The sequence below is a fragment of the Saccopteryx bilineata genome, chromosome 1, assembly GCF_036850765.1.
Source record: "Saccopteryx bilineata isolate mSacBil1 chromosome 1, mSacBil1_pri_phased_curated, whole genome shotgun sequence".
NCBI lineage: Eukaryota > Metazoa > Chordata > Mammalia > Chiroptera > Emballonuridae > Saccopteryx > Saccopteryx bilineata.
The window spans coordinates 141141684-141162437 of NC_089490.1; the positions used below are offsets into that span (position 1 = coordinate 141141684).

At 47.1% G+C, this 20754-nt stretch overlaps 1 protein-coding gene across 3 annotated transcripts in view; it reads right to left on the reverse strand.

Annotated features, from left to right (window-relative positions):
• Nucleotides 1-5866: 5866 nt before the first annotated feature.
• The window catches only part of MAP1S (microtubule associated protein 1S), a 32371-nt gene continuing 17483 nt past the window's right edge, over nt 5867-20754 (reverse strand). Inside the window, exons 6-8 of one of the 3 annotated variants that reach the window (XM_066269984.1) lie at nt 20177-20233; nt 6948-7183; nt 5867-6124 (exon numbers count right to left, since the gene is read on the reverse strand). In XM_066269984.1, the coding sequence (XP_066126081.1) occupies nt 5969-6124; nt 6948-7183; nt 20177-20233 (449 nt within the window). In that variant the 3' untranslated portion in view covers nt 5867-5968. Of the gene's footprint in view, nt 6125-6947; nt 7184-20176; nt 20234-20754 lie in introns of those variants that run through there. The other 2 variants (XM_066269995.1, XM_066270006.1) reach the window with 2 other exon arrangements.

Consider the following 20754-nt stretch of genomic DNA (forward strand, 5'->3'; position numbering starts at 1 on the left):
ACCTGGCAACCCTGGTCTGGGGCTGATACTCCAATTAACTGAGCTATCCTCAGCGCCCCGGTCTAATGCTCAAACCAGTTGAGTCACTGGCTGCAAGGAGGGGAAGAGGGAGACAAGAGGGGAGAAGTAGATGGTTGCTTCTGTGTGCCCTGACCGGGAATTGAACTGGGACGTCCTGATGCCAGGCTGATGCTCTATCCACTGAGTCAGCTGGCCAGGGCCTGTTTTATTTTGTTATTTTATTTATTATTTTTTCAGGGCCTGTTTTATTTTTTAAATAGAAACTCATCACCTGTTTCTGTAGCTCCAAACCCTCCCATGATTGTCCAGCACCCCCAGCCAAGACCCCAGTCCACTCCACTCCCCTTCGGGCCTGTGCAGTCCAGCCCTGTCCCCATCTTTGCAGTCTGAACAAAATCATCCCTAACCCAGAGCCTTTGCTCCTGCTGTTCCCTCTGCCTGGAGTGTTCAGCTCCACATCTAACCAATAACTTAGCTCTCATAACCTATCTGGAAGCTCTGGTCTGACTGACACCGCCCCCCTCCCCCAGGGCTCAGGTGTTGTGTCAGGCTCAGCCCCTACCCCCAAATGGCTGGGAGCTCCTTGGGGACCCTAGCACCATCCGCACCAGTCAGGTGGGGTCTGAACTATAGTACATTCTACTCCCCACATTTGCCTCCCTCAAGCCTGGGAAAGGGGTAAGGGGTGGGGTGAGGGAGAGAATTCTTGTTTTACAAAGAGACTGTAGCTCATAGACAAGAGGATAGTCTCTGAAGTCACAGAATGAAGACATGTCAAAGGCATGATTTGACTTAGGTGTACTACTGCCAAAGCTCTCACCTGCCCTGACCTTGGATCCCAAAAGATGCTGTAATGATGGGGAGGACAGGATGCAGAACAGGACTGCAGGGGTGCCTGTGGCTAAGCAGGCCAAGGAAGAAAACTCAGAGGTCCAGTCAACATTAATACAGCCCAAGGCCACTTCACCTGGGGGTTCACAGGCCAATTTTCTTAGTTTTGAAATGTGGGTGGGGTGCCCAAAGAAGTTTAACATTCACAAGTTCACCCAGCACTGCTGCCAAGTTGGGACACAACCAACACTTCCTGAGCACCTGCCAGGCAGGTAAAGCTACATACTGTGTGTAGGCTGCCTGTTCCAGCAGCAATCCAGGCTATGGACTAGATAGGAAACATAAGAGGGTGGACAGGGTGGCATTTTAAAGGGAGTGGGTCAAGGAAGAGTCAGAGGACAGCCTGGGCTAGGGGTGGGGGTGGGATGAGAGGGAGAACAGGAAGGAATTCCTGGAGGAGGGGCCCTAGCAGGTGGGGCTTGGAAGATGAGAGGTTATTGTGCTGCTTCTCCCAGGAGAACCCACCACTCCCTTCCACCTCACTGCCTCCAAAGAGCTCACATCTTCCCAGACAAGTGCTCCCATCACACCCCACCAGGGATCTGGGTCCCCCAGCCCTACACCTTCCCCCCTGTCCCGTGTTTCCAAATGCACGCCCAAGCCTGGTCTTCTCACTGCTCCTCAGCTTGGCCGTGCCCTCAGCCCAAGAAGTGGAACTTGCAACTGCTCAGTAAGGCATGCAGGAAGCTGTAGGGTGTGCATTGTCTGTGGGCTTCAGTGTTACCAATCTCCTCTCAGTTCCTCTGCCTCTGTGGGTCCCTTCCCAGGCGTACTCTTCCATTTCCCCTAATGTGGCTTGATCCTTTGCATCCTTATCCTGGGGTGGTATGGTGGCCTCATCTGGCACCTGACCCTGTCAGTTGTGGTCGCCTGCATCTGATACTCCCTCTCCATACTGTTTTCCCTGTGAAGGCAGTATCTGCTTAATGGTGACTTGCTGGATGGTGGCAGTCCAAACAGGACACCAGGAGTGCAAAGGCCTAGAGCAGTGGTTCTCAAAGTGTGAGCCAGGGCGCACTGATGCGCCCTAGATTTCCAGGTATGCCCTATGGTATTACAGAGAAATATATGCCTGGTGGGCAGATTTTTGGGGGACAGAGGTGTGGGGAATTGGCTGTAAGCTGACAGTCTATCCAACCCCCCACCTCACCTGCCTGATTAGGTTGCAAAAGGCTGTTAAGCTGTGGTGCTGGATTGTTTACACTACCCCCATATTCCCCGGAAAGACTGGAGGCAAGTTTCTTCTATCCTTTGTTTGGTGTAAAGTTAAGATGATATGTATGGTGGGGGTTTTGGATTGATGATTAAACATAAGGAATTGTCTCTTGATGCCTTTTGGATTTCTATAAAAGAATATGTGGCAATATCTAAAAAAGCTTTGAACATTTTACTACAATTTTTTTTTTTTAAAAAAAGACAGAGAGTCAGAGAGAGGGACAGAGAGGGACGGACAGACAGACAGGAACAGAGAGAGATGAGAAGCATCAATCATCAGTTTCTTCATTGCGACACCTTGGTTGTTCATTGATTGCTTTCTCGTATGTGCCTTGACTGTGGGCCTGCAGCAGACTGAGTAACCCCTTGCTCAAGCCAGTGACCTTGGGTCCAAGCTGGTGAGCTTTGCTCAAACCAGATAAGCCTGCGCTCAAGCTGGTGACCTCCGGGTCTCGAACCTGGGTCCTCCGCATCTCAGTCTGATGCTCTATCCACTGCACCACTGCCTGGTCAGGCTTACTACAATTTTCAACATCCTATTTATGTGAATTAGGATTTTTCTACCCTCAATACAATTAAGAGTAAAAAGAGAGGAATTCTTCAATGTATTGACAAGGAAATGAGAGTTTGCCTTTCAAATATATGCCCAAACATTGAAAAAATCGCTAGACACATCAGGCTCATGTTTCTCATAAACACAAGAATGAAAAAACTTAACACATTCGTGCCGGGACCTACCGAATTTACTATATCTCACTAAGAATGTAACTATATATAAAAAGAGAACTTTTTTGTCATTTAATTTTTAACCCCTTTTTTACGAATTCTAAACAGCATAACTCAAAAAATGTAACAAAAATGTGTTTTAATGTCAGAATAAATTTAATTTTGTATTTATTTTGTTTAATAACCATAAAAGCACACTTAGACTTTATATATTTTTTCTCTAATATTTGACTTAATTATTATAACATATTTCTCAGAAATTTGTATATAGTGCACCTACAAGTATTTTTAGGGTTTTAAATGCGCCCTAACTTCAAAAAGTTTGAGAACCACTGGCCTAGAGACAGGATCTGGGTGTTGAAACCAGATGAGAAATCCCAAGAAATCCCAAGGCAGCCATGTGGCTCAGGAGCAGGGTATCAGGGAGGGGCTGCCAGTTTGCAGGCAGTGCAGAGCTGTTACCTCAGTCAAGGGCACCGATCTGGATCCTGCACAGACCCAGGGCTCCCAGGTGCTTCGCTTCTGCAGGAATATTTTTAGTGGCTACTCCTGCAGAGGCTTGGCCAGATAGCTGTCAGAAGAGATTGGGGACAGGGATGAAGAGACAGAGAGAGAAGAAAGAAAGAAGGGAAGAGGGGCTGGGGTGGTAGGAAGACTCCAAGCTGCAAGCTGTTTCTAGCATGTAGATTGGAAAGGTTCAGAGTTATGTCCTAAATCACAGCCCTTAGCCTCTTTTATATTTTTAAATTTTTTTCTTATTATTTATTGATTTTAAAGAGAAAGAGAGAAGCATTCACTTGTTGTTCCACTTAGCTGTGCATTCATTGATCATTTCCATATGTGCCCTGACCAGGAATCAAATCCACAATCTTGGTGTTTTGGGACAATGCTCTAATTGGCTGAGCTAACTAGCCAGTGCTAGCCCTCAGCCTATTTCTGTAAATAAAATTTTATTGTTATGTAGCCATTTCCATCTGTTGAGTTACAACAGCAGAATTGAGTGGTCTGGACACACTGTATGGCCCACAATGCCAAAAAATCTGACTTTTTATGGAATTTGTTTTGTCAACCCTGGGCCAGAGCAAAAATCTCTGTGGGGGAACCTGTCAGTGGACATTAGCTGATTTTCATCATTATTTCTGATTTTCCTTCCAGGTACCAGGGAGGAACTTAGTGTCTCTCAGCTCCTGAACTGGGGAGTCATGACTTGCTTGGTCAATGAAATGCTTCGCCTTTAGGAGCTGGTCCTGATTCAATGCATGTGCCTTCTTCCTGTCTAGGTGATGGAAGTTCTGTCAAGGTGGGATGCTGAGTGAGGGTGATGAAAAACAGCAGTGTCAGAAATGTAAAAGGTAGGGAAACACCCAAAGTATTGACGGCAACAGCCCAGACCCCTCCCCCAGGTTACTAAAATAAATAGAATCAAAGGAGAGATCTCTGCACCTGCCTCTGGCCCTGTCTCTGATCCCTGACTGCTCTGGACTGACTTGTATCCCCCTAAATTCCTATGTTGAAGCCCAAATCCCCAAAGAAATGGTGTTAGGAGATGGGGTCTTTGGAAGGTCATTAGGGTTTGATGAGCCCATGAGTGGAGCTCTTCTGATGGGATTAGAGTCTTTATAAGGAGAACTTGCTAACACCCCTGTGATATGAGGACACTGCAAGAAGCCAACTGTCTGCAAGCCAGGAAGAGGCCCTTACCAGAACCCAATTATGCTGGCACCCCGTTCTCAGACCTCCAGCCTCCAGACCGTGAGAATTACGTGTCTGTTGTTTAAGCTGCCCAATCCATGGTATCGTCATAGGAGCCTGAACACACTATGACATTGGCCGAGACAGCCAGATAAAGGAGTCTACACTGGGGAATGCTACGTGGCCACACACATGGATTCAGGCCACTGTTTCCAGGGAGAAGAGCAGTGTGCTGATCAACTCAGGACATCTCATGGTGTTTGTGTCCTGGAGCTGCTGTCACAAAGTATCACAAATGGGGGGTGGGGGCTTAAAAAACCAAGTGTGAGCAGGGTTGGCTCCTTTAGGAGGCTCTAGGGGAGAAGCCTTCCTCACTTCCTCCAGCTTCTGGGGGCTCTGGTGTTCCTCAGCTTATGGCTGCATCACTTCAATCTCTGCCTCCTCCATCAGCACATAGCTTTCTCCTCTGGGCCTGGGTCTCCCTCCCTGTCCCTTATAAGGACACTGGACATTAGATTTAGAACCAACCTAATCTAGGATGATTTCATCTCAAGATCCTTCACTTGATTACATCTGCAAAGACCTTTTTTTCACATCCAGTCACATTCACAGGTATCAACGGCCAGGATTTGTACATGTATTTTAGAGTCACCATTCAACCCATTACAGATAGCATCTCATCTGAATTAAAAAATATATATATATATATATATATTTTAATTCTTACTGATTTTAGAGAGAGAGGAAAAGAGAATGAGAAATATTGATCTGTTCCTGTATGTGCCATGACCTGATGGGGGATCAAACCTGCAACCTTTGCATATCAGGATGACGCTAACCAACCGAGCTATCTGGCCAAGGCCTAAAATTGTATCTAGGAATTTCTGTACATGCAGTGATAAGGGCGGGGGCTCGTCAAGACACTGCATTTACAACTTTTGGGTTTCTGATTCTTCTTTAAGACCTTCCTCCAGCTGTGACTCCTGGCACAAGCATGGCTTTTCTTTTATGGCTTTGGAGCCATAAAAGAGGGAAGCTTTTATTTTATGGCTTTGGAGCATTGTCTCTAGGGTTCAAACCTCACCTTAGCTGTGGATCGGTCCATATGGCGGGGTCTGGCAGCTGCCTCCTATCTGTAAAGTGGGTCCTTCACAGTAGCCAGGGTGGGCTGGAGGACTGCAGTCAGCAGTGAGCCCCAATTCCAGCAGTCATTACTGGAGGGGCACAACCTCTGCTATGCCTGATCTGGGACCCACATGGTGGCAAGGACTGTCTCACGTGCCACCAAGTCTCCTGTTGGCAGAAGGAACCGAGGCCACAGTAGAATGGGACACTTGGTTTATTTCTGATGCAGTGACTCTCAGGACAGTGGCAGATTGGGCTGAGGGTGGGGTAGAGTAGGGTAGGGTGGGGAAGGGCAGGGCTAGAACTCCACCTTGCAAGCGGGGAAGGCCTCGTCCTGCATAGATACTGTGCTGTTACTGCCCAGCACCGTGATACCCAGCGCCTGGTGCCGGGCATGTGTCTCCTCGTACCACTCATGCATGGCCATTGAGTCGAAGGTGGGGATCAAGGTCACCTGCGGGCAGGAAAAATGGACAGGCAATGAAGAGGAATATCCTCTTCCCTTGTGGCTCAGCCCCTAGGCAGCTGAGGCCCCTTCTCTGACCACATGTGTTCCACCTTCCTTATCTCTTGCCTGGATGTCTGCAGCTAGTGGCCAGCTGGTCCCTGAAATCCCTTCTGTTCCCCACAGCACCCAAAGGGCTTTCTTACAACCCAGGAAAGGAGGCTACTATTCTGTGAACCCCTCTCCACGCTTCCCACTCCGGGCTCACGCAGGCCTCCCTCCAGCTACTTGGACTCAGGAGGCTCACTCCCACCTCCAGGCCTTTGCCCATGCTGTGCACTACACCCAGGCTTTGTAAGCAGCGTGCAAGGGCAAGTGCCACACACATACATGCTGAGCTGGTAGCCAGGTACAGTACCTAGAAGCTCTTCCCTCTGCCCAAACTTGCCTCACCCTTCAAGGCTGTTTCAAGGCTTCCTTTGGGAAGGACCCCAGCCCTCTTTCTCAACTGTGTAGATGCCACACACCCTACCTGTTCTCCCTAGCCAATTCTCATGACAGCAGAGCAGTTAGCAACTGGGGGTCAGAAGAGGTGATCGAACCAGCCCCGCCCTGCATCCCCACCCAGGTTGCCGCAGATGCATGAGGAAATAGATGTGACAGGAAGAGCTGGGGAGGACTCCTGCATTAGCCATCCTTTCCTTGTGGCCTTGGCCACGCAGTTGAGTCTGAGCCCCATTCCTACCCCTGTGTAGGTTCAACAAGAAGACACTGGGAGGTGCTGACTCCGCCCTGTACCAAGACTGTCTAAGGCCCTGGAGCACTCATTCACCTGGAGGTCACGATCCCACTGCTGTTTGCCGGCCAGCAGTGCATCCAGAACAGCCCGCATTCCCTCTTCTTTGTGCTGGTCCTGGCCGCTGATGACGTAGCAGAGCGCACGCACCCTCCGAAAGAACTCCTCATCCACCTGGCAGATACTACTTCCACTGGGCAGGTAGGCCAGGTCAAGATAGACAGGGGAGCCAGGTGAGGCCTCCAACCCACCTGGCCGGCTGCTGGTTGATCCTGTGGGCAAGAGGGATGGGATCAGTCATGAGCTCCCAGGACTGGGGAGGAGCCGAGATTCAAGGCCTGGGACAAGGCTCTCAGCTCTGTTTGTACCTCTGAGTGGCTCCCTCCTCAGTAGGCGGCCTGATCTCACTGTTTTATGGTTGGTTGACAAGCCCTCCCTGGCATGGACAAGACACCTTAGTACCTGGACCCTCCTTGCCAGTCTACAAACACAAAAATCCTCAGAGCCAGAGAGTTGGCATCTGCAGAGGGCTTCCTGAAAGAGGGGAGTTTTGGCAGTTGAGCCCGAAGCAGTTGATGCCTGAAGGCTCTGCTGCTACTGCAGCATCCATCTGTTCAATTACTCAGGGACATTATTCAAGTTGTCCTGGGTACCACATCCTGGGAGCAAGGTAGTGACCAAGACAGACCAAAGTCCCTGCCTACAAGGGTGATGGGGAGCCAGAGCTGGTGTGGGAGGGATCGAGGAAACCCAGGACAGGAAGGCCTGGATGGAGTTGGGGCAGCTGCGCTTAGAGCCTTGTTCACAGCCCTGAACCCAGAGCCTGTGGAAGGGGGACCAGGTTGCCACTTTGGGATGAATGAACTCATAATCACTTGGTTAGGTCTTGGGCACAGGAAGCCTGCCAGATGCTTGATGTCTTATGATCATAAACATTGCCCACCTCAGGGTGTGGGCCCAAAAAGCTACAGGGGAATTTGCAAATGAATGAAACCCCTGGCTTTAGGTAAGTGGCGCCTGTCACTTGAAACTGGGGACTGTGGTGGTAAGGATGCTGCTTACAACCTCTAGAAGAGAAAGCTACTGTAGGTATGGGAAACACAAGGGAGATAGGAGCAGTAGAGTTTGAGGGACAAAGAGAAGATGAGGGGACCAAAGGCAAGAGGATGAGGGTAGAAGAGGGGCTAGCAAGCTGTGGCCTGTAGGCTAAATACAATGACCATCTGCTTTTGTAAATATGATTCAGTTACTTACTCAGATGCTCTGACTTTGGGACAGATATGGTCTGGCCTGCAAAGCTTAGAAGTTTACCCTATAGGACAGTTTCATGGCAACCCTGAGTGGCCAAGACTGTGGCCTCTCTAAAGAGGCCAAATGACCTGGCAGATAGAACCTCAGATGACTCCCAGCCTCTAGGTGCCAGCTTTTCCCATGGGCCCTGGGGAGCCACCCTCTTCCATACCCCTGTGCTAGGATAATCTGCCAAAGGTCACAGGGGTCCATTAGGTGCCTCCCTGGGAATCTGTCCAAGAAAGACAAGAGGTGATAGCTCAGGTGGGCGCTGAGGCTTGAAGAGAATTGAGAGGCCTTGGCTGGTGGCTCAGTGGATAGAGCATCGGCCTGGCATATGGACATCTTGAGTTTGATTTTGGTCAGGGCACATAGGAGGAATGATCATCTGCTTCTCCACCCCCCTTCTCTCCCTCTTCTCCCACAGTCAGTGGCAAGATTGGTTCAAACATGGTCCTAGGTGTTGAGGATAGCTCTGTTAGAATGTATCAGCCTCAGGCACTGAAAAGAACTCAGTACTCAAACACTGGCCCTAGACGGGGGTTGCCAGGTGGATCCTGGTCAGGGTGCATACCGGAGTCTGCCTCATTATCTCCCCTCCTGTCACCTAAAAATAAAAGAGAGAGAGAGAGAGAGAGAGAGAGAGAGAGAATTGAGAGACCAAGGTGTCCAGGAGCCAAGTCCAGGCCTTGTAGGAAAAGAAGCCAAAGATAACCATCAGTTCCTGGAGGGCAGGACTACCCTGGGTTCCTAGAATAAGGCCCAGCCCACAAGCAAGTGCTCAGTAAACACAAACTATAGTTATTATTACTCTTGTCATTATCACTGCTTTCTCACCAGCCTGACCTCCATAAGTAATTCTAGTCCTGTGCTACACAGTGTAGTGGATACCAAATACTGAAAAGTGGTGAGTGTGAGCCAACATGAGCTGGAATGTCAAATACATGCTAAGCTCCCAAAACTTAAGAGTGGAAAAGAGTAGGGGAACTATCTAATAATTTCTTTTGTTGATTACATGTTGAAGCATCATCTTCATAGTATGCAGGAAAAAATTCTAACACAGTGGGAGGATTCTAGGAGGATGAGGCAGTAGGACGGACCAGGAATCCCTCTACCCACCTAGCGGACAACTCTACTATAGTCCCTCCCCTCAAGTTGAAGCGACTTCTGTGAGATTTAAAGGACTGCATATTTCTTCTTCTCTCCTCCCCTCACTTTTGGGAGCCAGATATTAAGGACTAGGGCAAGCATGGTCAACATATGACCCGCGGGCCAAATCCGGCCTGTGTAATGAGTTTATGTGGCCCGTGATTAAATTTTTAATATTATCCGCACGACGCACTGTGGAAATGAAATAAGTAGTACTTTAAATCATTATACATAAACTACAATATCTAACCATTGTACAACAATGAAAGTTAAAATCTCAGCTATTCAGAAGTGGAAGTATCTTTGATTATTGGAAATTGAGATATTTAAGAAGATAGTGATACACGGAAAAGAATTCTGTGTGTAACTAATCTAGGGTTAACTTCCAATAATTGGGTGAATGGATTCGCAATACTTTTTTTTTTTTTTAATTCCATTATAAAGATTTACAACTTTTGTACTCGTCTGTGCAATTTTTATAAGCAATTGAATAATGGAAAATATGGAAATTAAAAAAACTTGCCAAGGAATATTTAGTAATCTTCAACTTCAATTTAGTAAGCTCAACTTATATTTGTGAACAAACTTTTTCTTTAATGAATCTGAATAAAAGTACAAGATCGAGATTGAATGATTTACATTTGGAGGCTGTGTTAAGAATAGCTACTACAAGCATAGAGCCAGATATTAAAAATATAATAGGCAATGCAAAGCGCCTCAACACATCACATTAGTTTTTTTGTTAATTTGTTGTACTAAATTACTTATATTTATTTATAAACAAATTACATAATAAAATTTTGTTTACTTAAACAAATCGTTTTTGTATATAACATTTAAAAATTTTAATATTTCATCTGGTCTGTGAAAAGTTTTCTTTCTAGGCCCTGGCCGGTTGGCTCAGTGGTAGAGCGTCGGCTTGGCGTGCGGGGGACCCGGGTTCGATTCCCGGCCAGGGCGCATAGGAGAAGCGCCCATTTGCTTCTCCACCCCCCCTCCTTCCTCTCTGTCTCTCTCTTCCCCTCCCGCAGCCAAGATGGCCCGGGCGCTGGGGATGGCTCCTTGGCCTCTGCCCCAGGCACTAGAGTGGCTCTGGTTGCGGCAGAGCGACGCCCCAGAGGGGCAGAGCACCGCCCCCTGGTGGGCAGAACATCGCCCCTGGTGGGCGTGCCGGGTGGATCCCGGTTGGGCGCATGCGGGAGTCTGTCTGACTGTCTCTCCCCGTTTCCAGCTTCAGAAAAAAAAAAAAAGAAAAAAAGTTTTCTTTCTAATCTGGCCCAGGGGCAAAAACTGTTGGCCACATAATTATGTGTTCTATAACAAATCAAAAGTATATAATCAGGTCCTGGCCGGTTGGCTCAGTGGTAGAGCATCGGCCTGGCGTGCAGGAGTCCCGGGTTCAATTCCTGGCCAGGGCACACAGGAGAAGCGCCCATCTGCTTCTCCACCCTTCCCCCTCTCCTTCCTCTCTGTCTCTCTCTTCCCCTCTCACAGCCGAGGCTCCATTGGAGCAAAGTTGGCCCGGGTGCTGAGGATGGCTCCGTGGCCTCTGCCTCAGGCGCTAGAATGGCTCTGATTGCGGCAGAGTGACGCCCCAGATGGGCAGAGCATCGCCCCCTGGTGGGCATGCCCGGTGGATCACGGTCGGGCGAATGTGGGAGTCTGTCTGACTGCCTCCCTGTTTCCAGCTTCAGAAACACACACACACACACACACACACACACACACACACAAAGTATATAATCAATCCTGTACTTTCACCTCTGGCCAAGTTTTTGTTACAGTTAATAGACCTGTTCCCCTCTAGCTGATGAACATCAGAATGAGAAGAATGAATCCTCAGGTCCCCTCCTTCCCCTCCTTATAAAAATCCCTGTCTACACCAAGAGAGGAAAATGGTTTTGTTTGGGGTTTTTTTGCGACAGAGACAGGGTCAGAGACAGGGACAGATAGGGACAGACAGACAGGAAGGGAGAGAGATGAGAAACATCAATTCTTTGTTGCGGCACCTTAGTTCATTGATTGCTTTCTCATATGTGCCTCAACTGGAGGGCTACAGCAGACTGAGTGACCCCTTGCTCAAGCCAATGACTTTGAGCTCAAGTTGGTGAGTCTTGCTTAAACCAGATGAGCCTGCACTCAAGCTAGCGACCTCAGGGTCTCGAACCTGGGTCCTCCATGTCCCAGTCCACTGTGCCACCACCTGGTCAGGCGGAAATGTTTTATTTTTTTATTTTTTATGTATTTTAGAGAGGAGAGAGTGAGTGTGTGTGTATATGTGTTTGTGTGAGAGAGAGAGAGAGAGAGAGAAAGGAGGGAGGAGCAGGAAGCATCAACTTCCATATGTGCCTTGACCAGGCAAGCCCAGGGTTTTGAACCAGCGACCTCAGCATTCCAGGTCAAGGTTTGATCCACTGCGTCACCACAGGCCAGGCCAGAAATGGGTTTTTGAGTACAGGAGTCCTCCCATCTTCTCAGATGGCCAGCACTTGAATAAACCTCTTTCCTTCTTATCAGCACCCATGTAGTATAACTGGTTTTCCTGGTGACAGGTGGCTCTCCAGTAAGTGTCTGGATCTCGGACGGGGTCCCAGGCTGCCTGTGACTGATCAACCCATGAGAAACTTTGGAATCCCTAGCAGCTACCAAGTGATTTTACTTGGGCACTGTCCTTTACTCTCTTGGCGCTGGTTGCCTGCTATGCCCAGCTGGTAAAAGGAAACGGGCCTCTGGGTGAGTCAAACTGGTGTGCATACAGGGAATCTTCTATCACTAACTTTGGGTCTTTTTAGACATTTGGGATTTTGTAGCCATTTAGGACTGGGCTATGAGTCATTTGCAGTATAGCTTTGGCAGGCAAGACTCTAGGACTTCAACCCTAGTACCTCCATGTGGGAGCCAGTTGCCTGTATAGTACCTGCACAGGAGGAGTTGATTGTTTTTCTGTCTGCCTCTACTAACTTTGGGGAGTTGACAGACTGCTGGGTAAAAGTCCCTGGTGTGCACAACCAGAAGCCTTTTTTGCCTTGACACTTGGGGGTTCTTTGGAATAATTTGCGGATTCCATGAGGAATCCACAGGCGCCTCCTAGTGGGTGACAAGGCTCTGTGACATGAAAAATGTCTTGGCACCCTGAGATTTGGTCATAGTACTTGGTGGTTTGTTTTGTTTTGGCTGTATATACTCTATAAGGTATATAGAGTATATTTTTGACTGTATATATTCTATAGAATAGTCTCATGCCTGTATTTAAATATTGAGCATTGTTGCTTTAAAACTGGAATGTTTGAGGACTGCTCATTTAAACTTAAATAGAATGAAATTTTGGAACCTGAACTTGTTTATGTGTTCTATAAGGTCTTGCCATGCTAACTGCTGTGCTCTGTGTTCATTCTCTTCAGTTTTGGGGGCCAAGTAGCAACTCTGCTATTTGGCTTGATTAGGTTTCATTTATGTGTCATACTTGAGTCCCTGATTTACCTTGTTTGTATTTGAAATTGTACTCAGGTCTGTGAAATAGGAGGAGTCGGTTTCGGTTTGAGAGCTCTAATCTGTCTGTCTATCTGTCAGTCAGTCTGAAATTCTCGCAATTTTTTTTTTTTTTTTTTTTTTGTATTTTTCTGAAGCTGGAAACGGGGAGAGACAGTCAGACAGACTCCCACATGCGCCCGACCGGGATCCACCCGGCACGCCCACCAGGGGCGACGCTCTGCCCACCAGGGGGCAATGCTCTGCCCCCTCTGGGGCGTCGCTCTGCCGCGACCAGAGCCACTCTAGTGCCTGGGGCAGAGGCCAAGGAGCCATCCCCAGCGCCCGGGCCATCTTTGCTCCAATGGAGCCTTGGCTGCGGGAGGGGAAGAGAGAGACAGAGAGGAAGGAGGGGGGGCGGGGGTGGAGAAGCAAATGGGCGCTTCTCCTATGTGCCCTGGCCGGGAATCGAACCCGGGTCCCCCGCACACCAGGCCGACGCTCTACCGCTGAGCCAACCGGCCAGGGCTGAAATTCTCGCTATTTTATTCACACTGGGAATTCTGTCTTTGCTGTTTGGGATTTGAGCTATCTGGACCTTGTAAAGGTCATTTGCTATACTGGTTGGTGTGAGATAAGGTTCTAAGATTAGTGTCTCAGTCCCTCCTTTTGGAGAATTTGGTTGTAAATACTTGTTTGTTTGAACTTTGTCTTTGTTTTGAATTTTGTTTATGCTTTAAAATATGTGGCTTGGTCTCAGTTCCACCAAAGAGTCCAATAGGCCATATTCGAGCTGACTGGTTAACTTATAGCTATGTCAATGACTAATCAAAACTATTTTATGTACCAGTTTTCATGCTGTTACATAATTAGGATTCTACTCAGGAAAAAAATAAATTGGTGGTTCAAACTGAGTAAAAATATCTCATTCCCCTCCCAGACAGAAAACTCAGGAAGGGGGGAAAAAATGGAGTCGTTTAAACACTTTAAAGCCTCCTAAAGGTCTGGGAACTGCTGTGGTCCCAGGAACAACAGAGGCACTATGCCACCCCAAACCTTGTTCAGGCTGTGGGAGAAGGGGTGAGAGTGTGATCTCAATGTAAAGAAGAAGAAGAAAATGTGCAAGTGCCACTTTTAAAAAATTCAAGCGGCTCCAAATAGTCCTTGCTTAGTGGTATCTCTCCCTCCCTCCCCTCAAGCCTCCTTGAAAAACTGTCAAGGACAACGGAAAAAATCTTGCCTTCTCTACAGCTATTAATAATACCATTTATATATGTGGTAAAATACAAAGTTATTCAAAGTGTATTTTTTTAAAGAATCAGCTGCTCTGAGAAATCATTTGATATTACTACCGGTTTAATTAATGTCTTAAAGTTATTAACATAAAATGTGTTTGTTTTGCCTGGAGGTACAGAAAAGTTCTTGTTATCTCTGTTATGTCCTCTGAAATATAACGTGTCTGTCAATGAAAGAACCTCTTTCTTTTGTTTAGCGAGAGAGACAGACAGAGATAGAGAGACGGAAAGGAGAGAGAGATGAGAAGCATCAACTCGTAGTTGCGGCACTTCAGTTATTCATTCAATGCTTTCTCATATGTGCCTTGATGGGGCGAGTGGAGGAGGGGCTCCAGACGAGCCAGTGACCCTGTGCTCAAGCCAGCGACCCTGTGCTCAAGCTGGGGAGCCTGCACTCTAGCTGGTGACCTCAGAGTTTCGAACATGGGTCCTCAGTGTCCCAGGTTGATGTTCTAGCCACTCTGTCACCTTCTGATAAGGAGACAGAACCTGTTTCTTTCTTTCTTTTTTTTTTTGAGGGAGTTGGTTTTATTTATTTATTTATTTATTTTGTATTTTTTCTGAAGTTGGAAACAGGGAGGCAGTCAGACAGACTCCCGCATGCGCCCGACCGGGATCCACCCGGCATGCCCAGGAGAGGGGGAGGGATGGAGAAGCAGATGGGCGCTTCTCCTGTGTGCCCTGGCCGGAAATCGAACCCGGGACTCCTGCACGCCAGGCCGACGCTCTACCACTGAGCCAACCGGCTCGGGCCTCTTTCTTTTTTTTTTTTTTTTTAAAGTGAGAGGAGGGGAGACAGAGAGACACACTCCCACATGCTCCCCACCCGGGATCCACTCAGCAACCCCTGTCTGGAGCTGAAGCTTGAATCAACCAAGCTCAGTGAGTGGGGCCGACGCTTGGACCAACTGAGCCACTGGCTGCAAAAGAAGAGAGAGAGAAGGGGGAGAGGGAGACAGGAAGAGAAGCAGATGGTTACTTCTCATTTGTGCCCTGACTGGGAATCAAACCTGGGACTTCCACATGCTGGGCCAACGTTCTATCCACTGAGTCAACCGGCTAAGGCGAAAGAACCTGTTTCTAAAAGTTATGAATATGTTTGTAATAGTATCAATCTAAAGAATGCCGATTACCCACTTTTGGTCATACTGAAGGTTAAGGTATCAAAAATTAAAAATTCTAATACAACTGAAAAGAAACCATGGTTTTTTTTTTTGGTTTTTTTTTACAGAGAGAGAGAGTCAGGGAGAGGGATAGACAGGGGCAGACAGACAGGAACAGAGAGATGAGAAGCATCAATCATTAGTTTTTCGTTGTGCATTGCGACACCTTAATTGTTCATTGATTGCTTTCTCATACGTGCCTTGACGGTGGGCTTTCAGCAGACCGAGTAACCCCTTGCTGGAGCCAGCGACCTTGGGCTCAGGCTGGTGAGCTTTTGCTCAAACCAGATGAGTCCGTGCTCAAGCTGGCGACCTCAGGGTCTCGAACCTGGGTCTTCCGCATCCCAGTCCAACGTTCTATCCACTGCGCCACCGCCCGGTCAGGCAAAAAACCATGGTTTTAATAATAAAAATATAAGGTATAAAAATACATTGTTTAACAGACAAAAATAGAAAATGTATGATTCTAAAATAGTTATTTCCGAATGACTTAAAGGAGGGACTAGGCAAGCTGCAGAAGGTTTATGTAAGTCACAGGCCTATATAAGTAGCAGAAGGTTTGTGCAGGTGGAAGGAGCAAAGAGAAAGAAATGAGGATATATAAAAAAAGGCGTGAGAGATATAAAAGGGCATACATATTACAGGAAGAGAGGATATTAGAAGTAGAAATGTCGGCCCTGGCCGGTTGGCTCAGTGGTAGAGCGTTGGCCTGGTGTGCAGAAGTCCCAGGTTTGATTCTCAGCCAGGGCACATAGGAGAAGAGCCCATTTGCTTCTCCACCCCTCCCCCTCTCATTCCTCTGTCTCTCTCTTCCCCTCCTGCAGCCAAGGCTCCACTGGAGCAAAGTTGGCCAGGGCGCTGAGGATGGCTCTGTGGCCTCTGCCTCAGGCACTAGAGTAGTTCTGGTTGCGACAGAGCGACACCCTAGATGGGCAGAGTATCGCCCCATGGTGGGCGTGCTGGGTGGATCCCAGTCGGATGCATGTGGGAGTCTGTCTGCTTCCCCGTTTTCAACTTCAGAAAAATACAATAAATAAATAAATAAATAAATAAATAAATTTAAAAAAGGGAAAAAAATGACAAAAAGGGGAAGGCATGTAAAAAGTGGAGTGGAATAGTGATTTTGACTATAAATGGAAAGGCCCAAGAGCTCCTTTTTTTAATTTTTAAATTGAGAGGCAGGGAGGCAGAAAGACAAACTCCTGCATACACCCTGACTGGGATCCACCTGGCTAGCCCCTACCAGGTGATGCTCTGCCCCTCTGAGGCCATTGCTCCATTGCCTGGCAACTAAGCTATATTTTAGTGCCTGAGGTGAGGCCATGGACCCATCGTAGGTGCCCAGGGCCAACTTGCTCTAACAGCTGGAACCATGGCTGTGGGAGGGGAAGAGAGAAAGAGGAAGAGAGAGAGAAGGGGGAGGAGGAGGCGGCATGAAGAAGCAGATGGTCACTTCTCTTGTGTTCCCTGACTGGGACTCAAACCTGGGACTTTCACATGATGGGCCGACACTATCACTGAGCCAACCAGCCAGGGCCTCCCCTTGTCCTTTTTTTTTTTACAGAGACAGAAAGAAGGATAGACAGAAAGGAACAAAGAGATGAGAAGCATCATTAGTTTTTCATTGCACGTTGCAACACCTTAGCTGTTCATTGATTGCTTTCTCATATGTGCCTTGACCGCGGGCCTTCAGCAGACCGAGTAACCCCTTGCTCGAGCCAGTGACCCCAGGTCCAAGCTGGTGAGCTTTTGCTCAAACCAGATGAGCCTGCGCTCAAGCTGGCAACCTCGGGGTTTCGAACCTGGGTCCTCTGCATCCCAGTCTGATGCTCTATCCACTGTGCCACTGCCAGGTCAGCTCCCCTTGCCTTTTTTTTTTTTTTTTTTTTTTTTTTGTATTTTTCTGAAGCTGGAAATGGGGAGGCAGTCAGACAGACTTCCGCATGCACCCGACCGGGATCCACCCGGCACGCCCACCAGGGGGCGATGCTCTGCCCATCCGGGGTGTCGCTCTGTTGTGACCAGAGCCACTCTAGCACCTGAGGCAGAGGCCATGGAGCCATCCCCAGTGCCCGGGCCATCTTTGCTCCAATGGAGCCTTGGCCGCAGGAGGGGAAGAGAGAGACAGAGAGGAAGGAGAGGGGGAGGGATGGAGAAGCAAATGGGCGCTTCTCCTGTGTGCCCTGGCCAGGAATCGAACCTGGGACTTCCGCACGCCAGGCCAACGCTCTACCACTGAGCCAACCGGCCAGGGCCTCCCCTTGCTTTTTTAAAAACTGTTATTTTCCCACAAAAGTCCCCTTGATACAACTGACAGCAGGAAACACATTGATTAATTTCTTAATACTAAAGCCACTTAATAAGTTCTAGATACAAAATTGGTCAAAAGGAGTCAGGCAACCGTCTCAGTAACAAGAGTTGCCGAGCAGATACAACAAAAGTCCTTTATTCAACCTTCCTAGTGTTTAAATTTTGAGAGACAGAAGTGACTTTGGGTTATTCTGGTGGGACCCTGTGATACCTCAAGGATTTGTTCTCTCTCTTAATAAAAAGAGTCTTTTCAATTAATTGGGCTTATTTGATATGCTTGAAATTACATGGGAAGCTTTGTAAAAATATAGCAATAATAAATAATAACTATATTCTTTTTTAAAAACCTTATTTATTGCCCTGGTTAGTGCATCGTTCCAAAGCACAAAGTTCGATCCCTAGTCAGAGCACATACAGGAACAGCTCAATGTTCCTGTCTCTCTCTCTCTCTTCCTCTCTCTGGAAAATCAATAAAATAAACGTTTTTAAAAAGCTTTATTTACTGATTTTAGAAAGAAAAGAAGGGGGAGAGGGAGAGGGAGAAAGGGGGAGAGGGGCAGAAGGAGGGAGACAGACACATCAATCTATTCCTGTATGTGCCCTGACTGGGGACTGAACCTATAACCTCTGCATAGCAGGATGATGCTCTAACCAACCAAGCTATCCAGCCAGGGCCATATTTCTTCTATTTGTATACATATATTATTATTAAAACTGATGTTCTGGAGATTCTGTGAAAATCTCCAAGAGTCTACAAAGTTCTGATATACTTTCATTTGTAATTCTGATTGTTATCTTACAATATGATTTTAAAAATTCCTTTGTCAACCGTACTGTAATCAGGTCTATAACCATGTCATTTTAAGTTTTTGTCATTTAAAGTCACCCATTGCCTTGTTCTGATACATTTGCAAATATAGTACATTTTCAGGAATGGATTTCCAGGAATAAATATTCAAACCATATTTTTGGACTTAATAAAGGTTTATAAAATTCTGCCTGACCAGGCGGTGGCTCAGTGGATAGAGCATCGGACTGGGATGCAGAAGGACCCAGGTTCAAGATCCCGAGGTCACCAGCTTGAGCGCAGGCTCATCTGGTTTGAGCAAAGCTCACCAGCTTGAGCCCAAGGTAGCTGGCTCAAGCAAGGGGTTACTTGGGTCTGCTGAAGGCCTACGGTCAAGGCACAGAGGAGAAAGCAATCAATGAACAACTAAGGTGTCGCAAAGTGCAACGAAAAACTAATGATTGATGCTTCTCATCTCTCTGTTCCTGTCTGTCTGTCCCTGTCTATCCCTCTCTGACTCTCTCTGTCTCTGTTAAAAAAAAAAAATTTATAAAATTCTGAAAAATAAACAGATTTATGGAAATACTGGGAAATAATCAGAATAAATAAAGTAGATTATATTGGGATTGAATGAACTAAGAGTAATTATTATTCTGACTTTTTGTTTCCCTTTTTTTACAAGTGAGAGAAGGGAAAATAGACTCCTACATGCACCCCTGTCTGTGGCTGCCCATTCACCTAGCAACCCCTAGCTGAGGCTAATAATACTCTGCCCATCTGGGGTCACGCTCACAACCAAGCTATTTTCGGTGCCTGAGGTGGAGTCTGGCTCCATGGAACCATCCTTAGCTCCTGAGGCCCATACACCCAAACCAATCGAGCCATGGCTGTGGAAGGAGAAGAGAAAGAAAGAGAGAAGAGGGATGGGGAGGGGATGCAGAAGGAAATGGTCACTTCTCCTGTGTGCCCTGACCAGGAATCGAACCTCAGACATCGACACACTGGGCCAACGTTCTAACACAGAGCCAACTGGCCAGCCAGGGCCTATTCTGACTTTTCAAAATATTGTTGATTCTAAAATCTTTTTGTTTTCCAGATATAAGGAAATTGGCTTGAGTGCAGGGTCGCTGGCTTGAGCAAGGGTCACTCGCTCTGCTGGAGCCCCCCTGGGTCAAGGCATGTATGAGAAAGCAATCAATGAACTATTAAAGCAACACAACTAGGAGTTAATGCTTCTCATCTCTCTCTTTTTCTCTCTCACTAAAAAAAACAAAAAATCAATATTGAGACATTTATATTTTTTCCATATTTGATCCTTTCAGAACCTGGATATTATCAGAAAGCCTTAAGGAATTGAGACTGACTTCTGAAGCTGATAAGAGTCCAATAGAAAATAGCCCGGTGCCGGCCCTGGCCGGTTGGCTCAGTGGTAGAGCGTCGGCCTGGCGTGCAGGAGTCCCGGGTTCAATTCCCAGCCAGGGCACACAGAAGAAGCACCCATCTGCTTCTCCACCCCTCCCCCTCTCCTTCCTCTCTGTCTCTCTCTTCTCCTCCCGCAGCCAAGGCTCCATTGGAACAAAGTTGGCCCGGGTGCTGAGGATGGCTCTGTGGTCTCTGCCTCAGGCGCTAGAATGGCTCTAGTTGCAACAGAGCGACACCCCGGATGGGCAGAGCATCGCCCCCTGGTGGGCAGGCTGGGTGGATCACAGTTGGGCGCATGTGGGAGTCTGTCTGACTGCCTCCCCATTTCCAACTGCAGGAAAAAAAAAAGAAAAAAGAAAAAAAAAGAAAATAGCCCAGTACCTTGATTATTCATGTGGTTCATGGCAGTCTTTCCATGTAAGGGAGAAGGTTGCTTTCCTGAAAGATGGCAAAGAGAGGAACCTTAAGACATCTTTGGGAATCTCAATGACTTAATGATCTATAGGCTCTACAGGCAAAGCCTGATGGCAACAGTAGGGCTTGATTATTTGCCTGGAAGGGCCAGTAGGACCCAATCTAAAGACTCCTTGTGAGATTCTAGCAAAGCAGATTTGAAAAAGCCTATATGATCAATTACTATTCTTGTGTGTTTATGCAAATAATCAGGCCAAATTGAAACTAGACTTAATGCAGTAAATTGTCTTAATTTGACTATCTTTAATATAAATGAGGGGGATTTTAGGGAAGAAATTATGTTTTTCAATAGCATTTATAACACAGTTATTAACATCAGAAACTAAACTGGATCCTGAATTTTTCTAGTTCTCTTGAATGGTTCAGCTATAACCTCTGAACTAAGATTTTATTTTTTTCCCATTCTGTAACTTAAAATTACTGAAAATTAAAACTTTTCTGAGCTCTGCAATTGAAAACTTCAGCTGAAAGACATGACATAAACT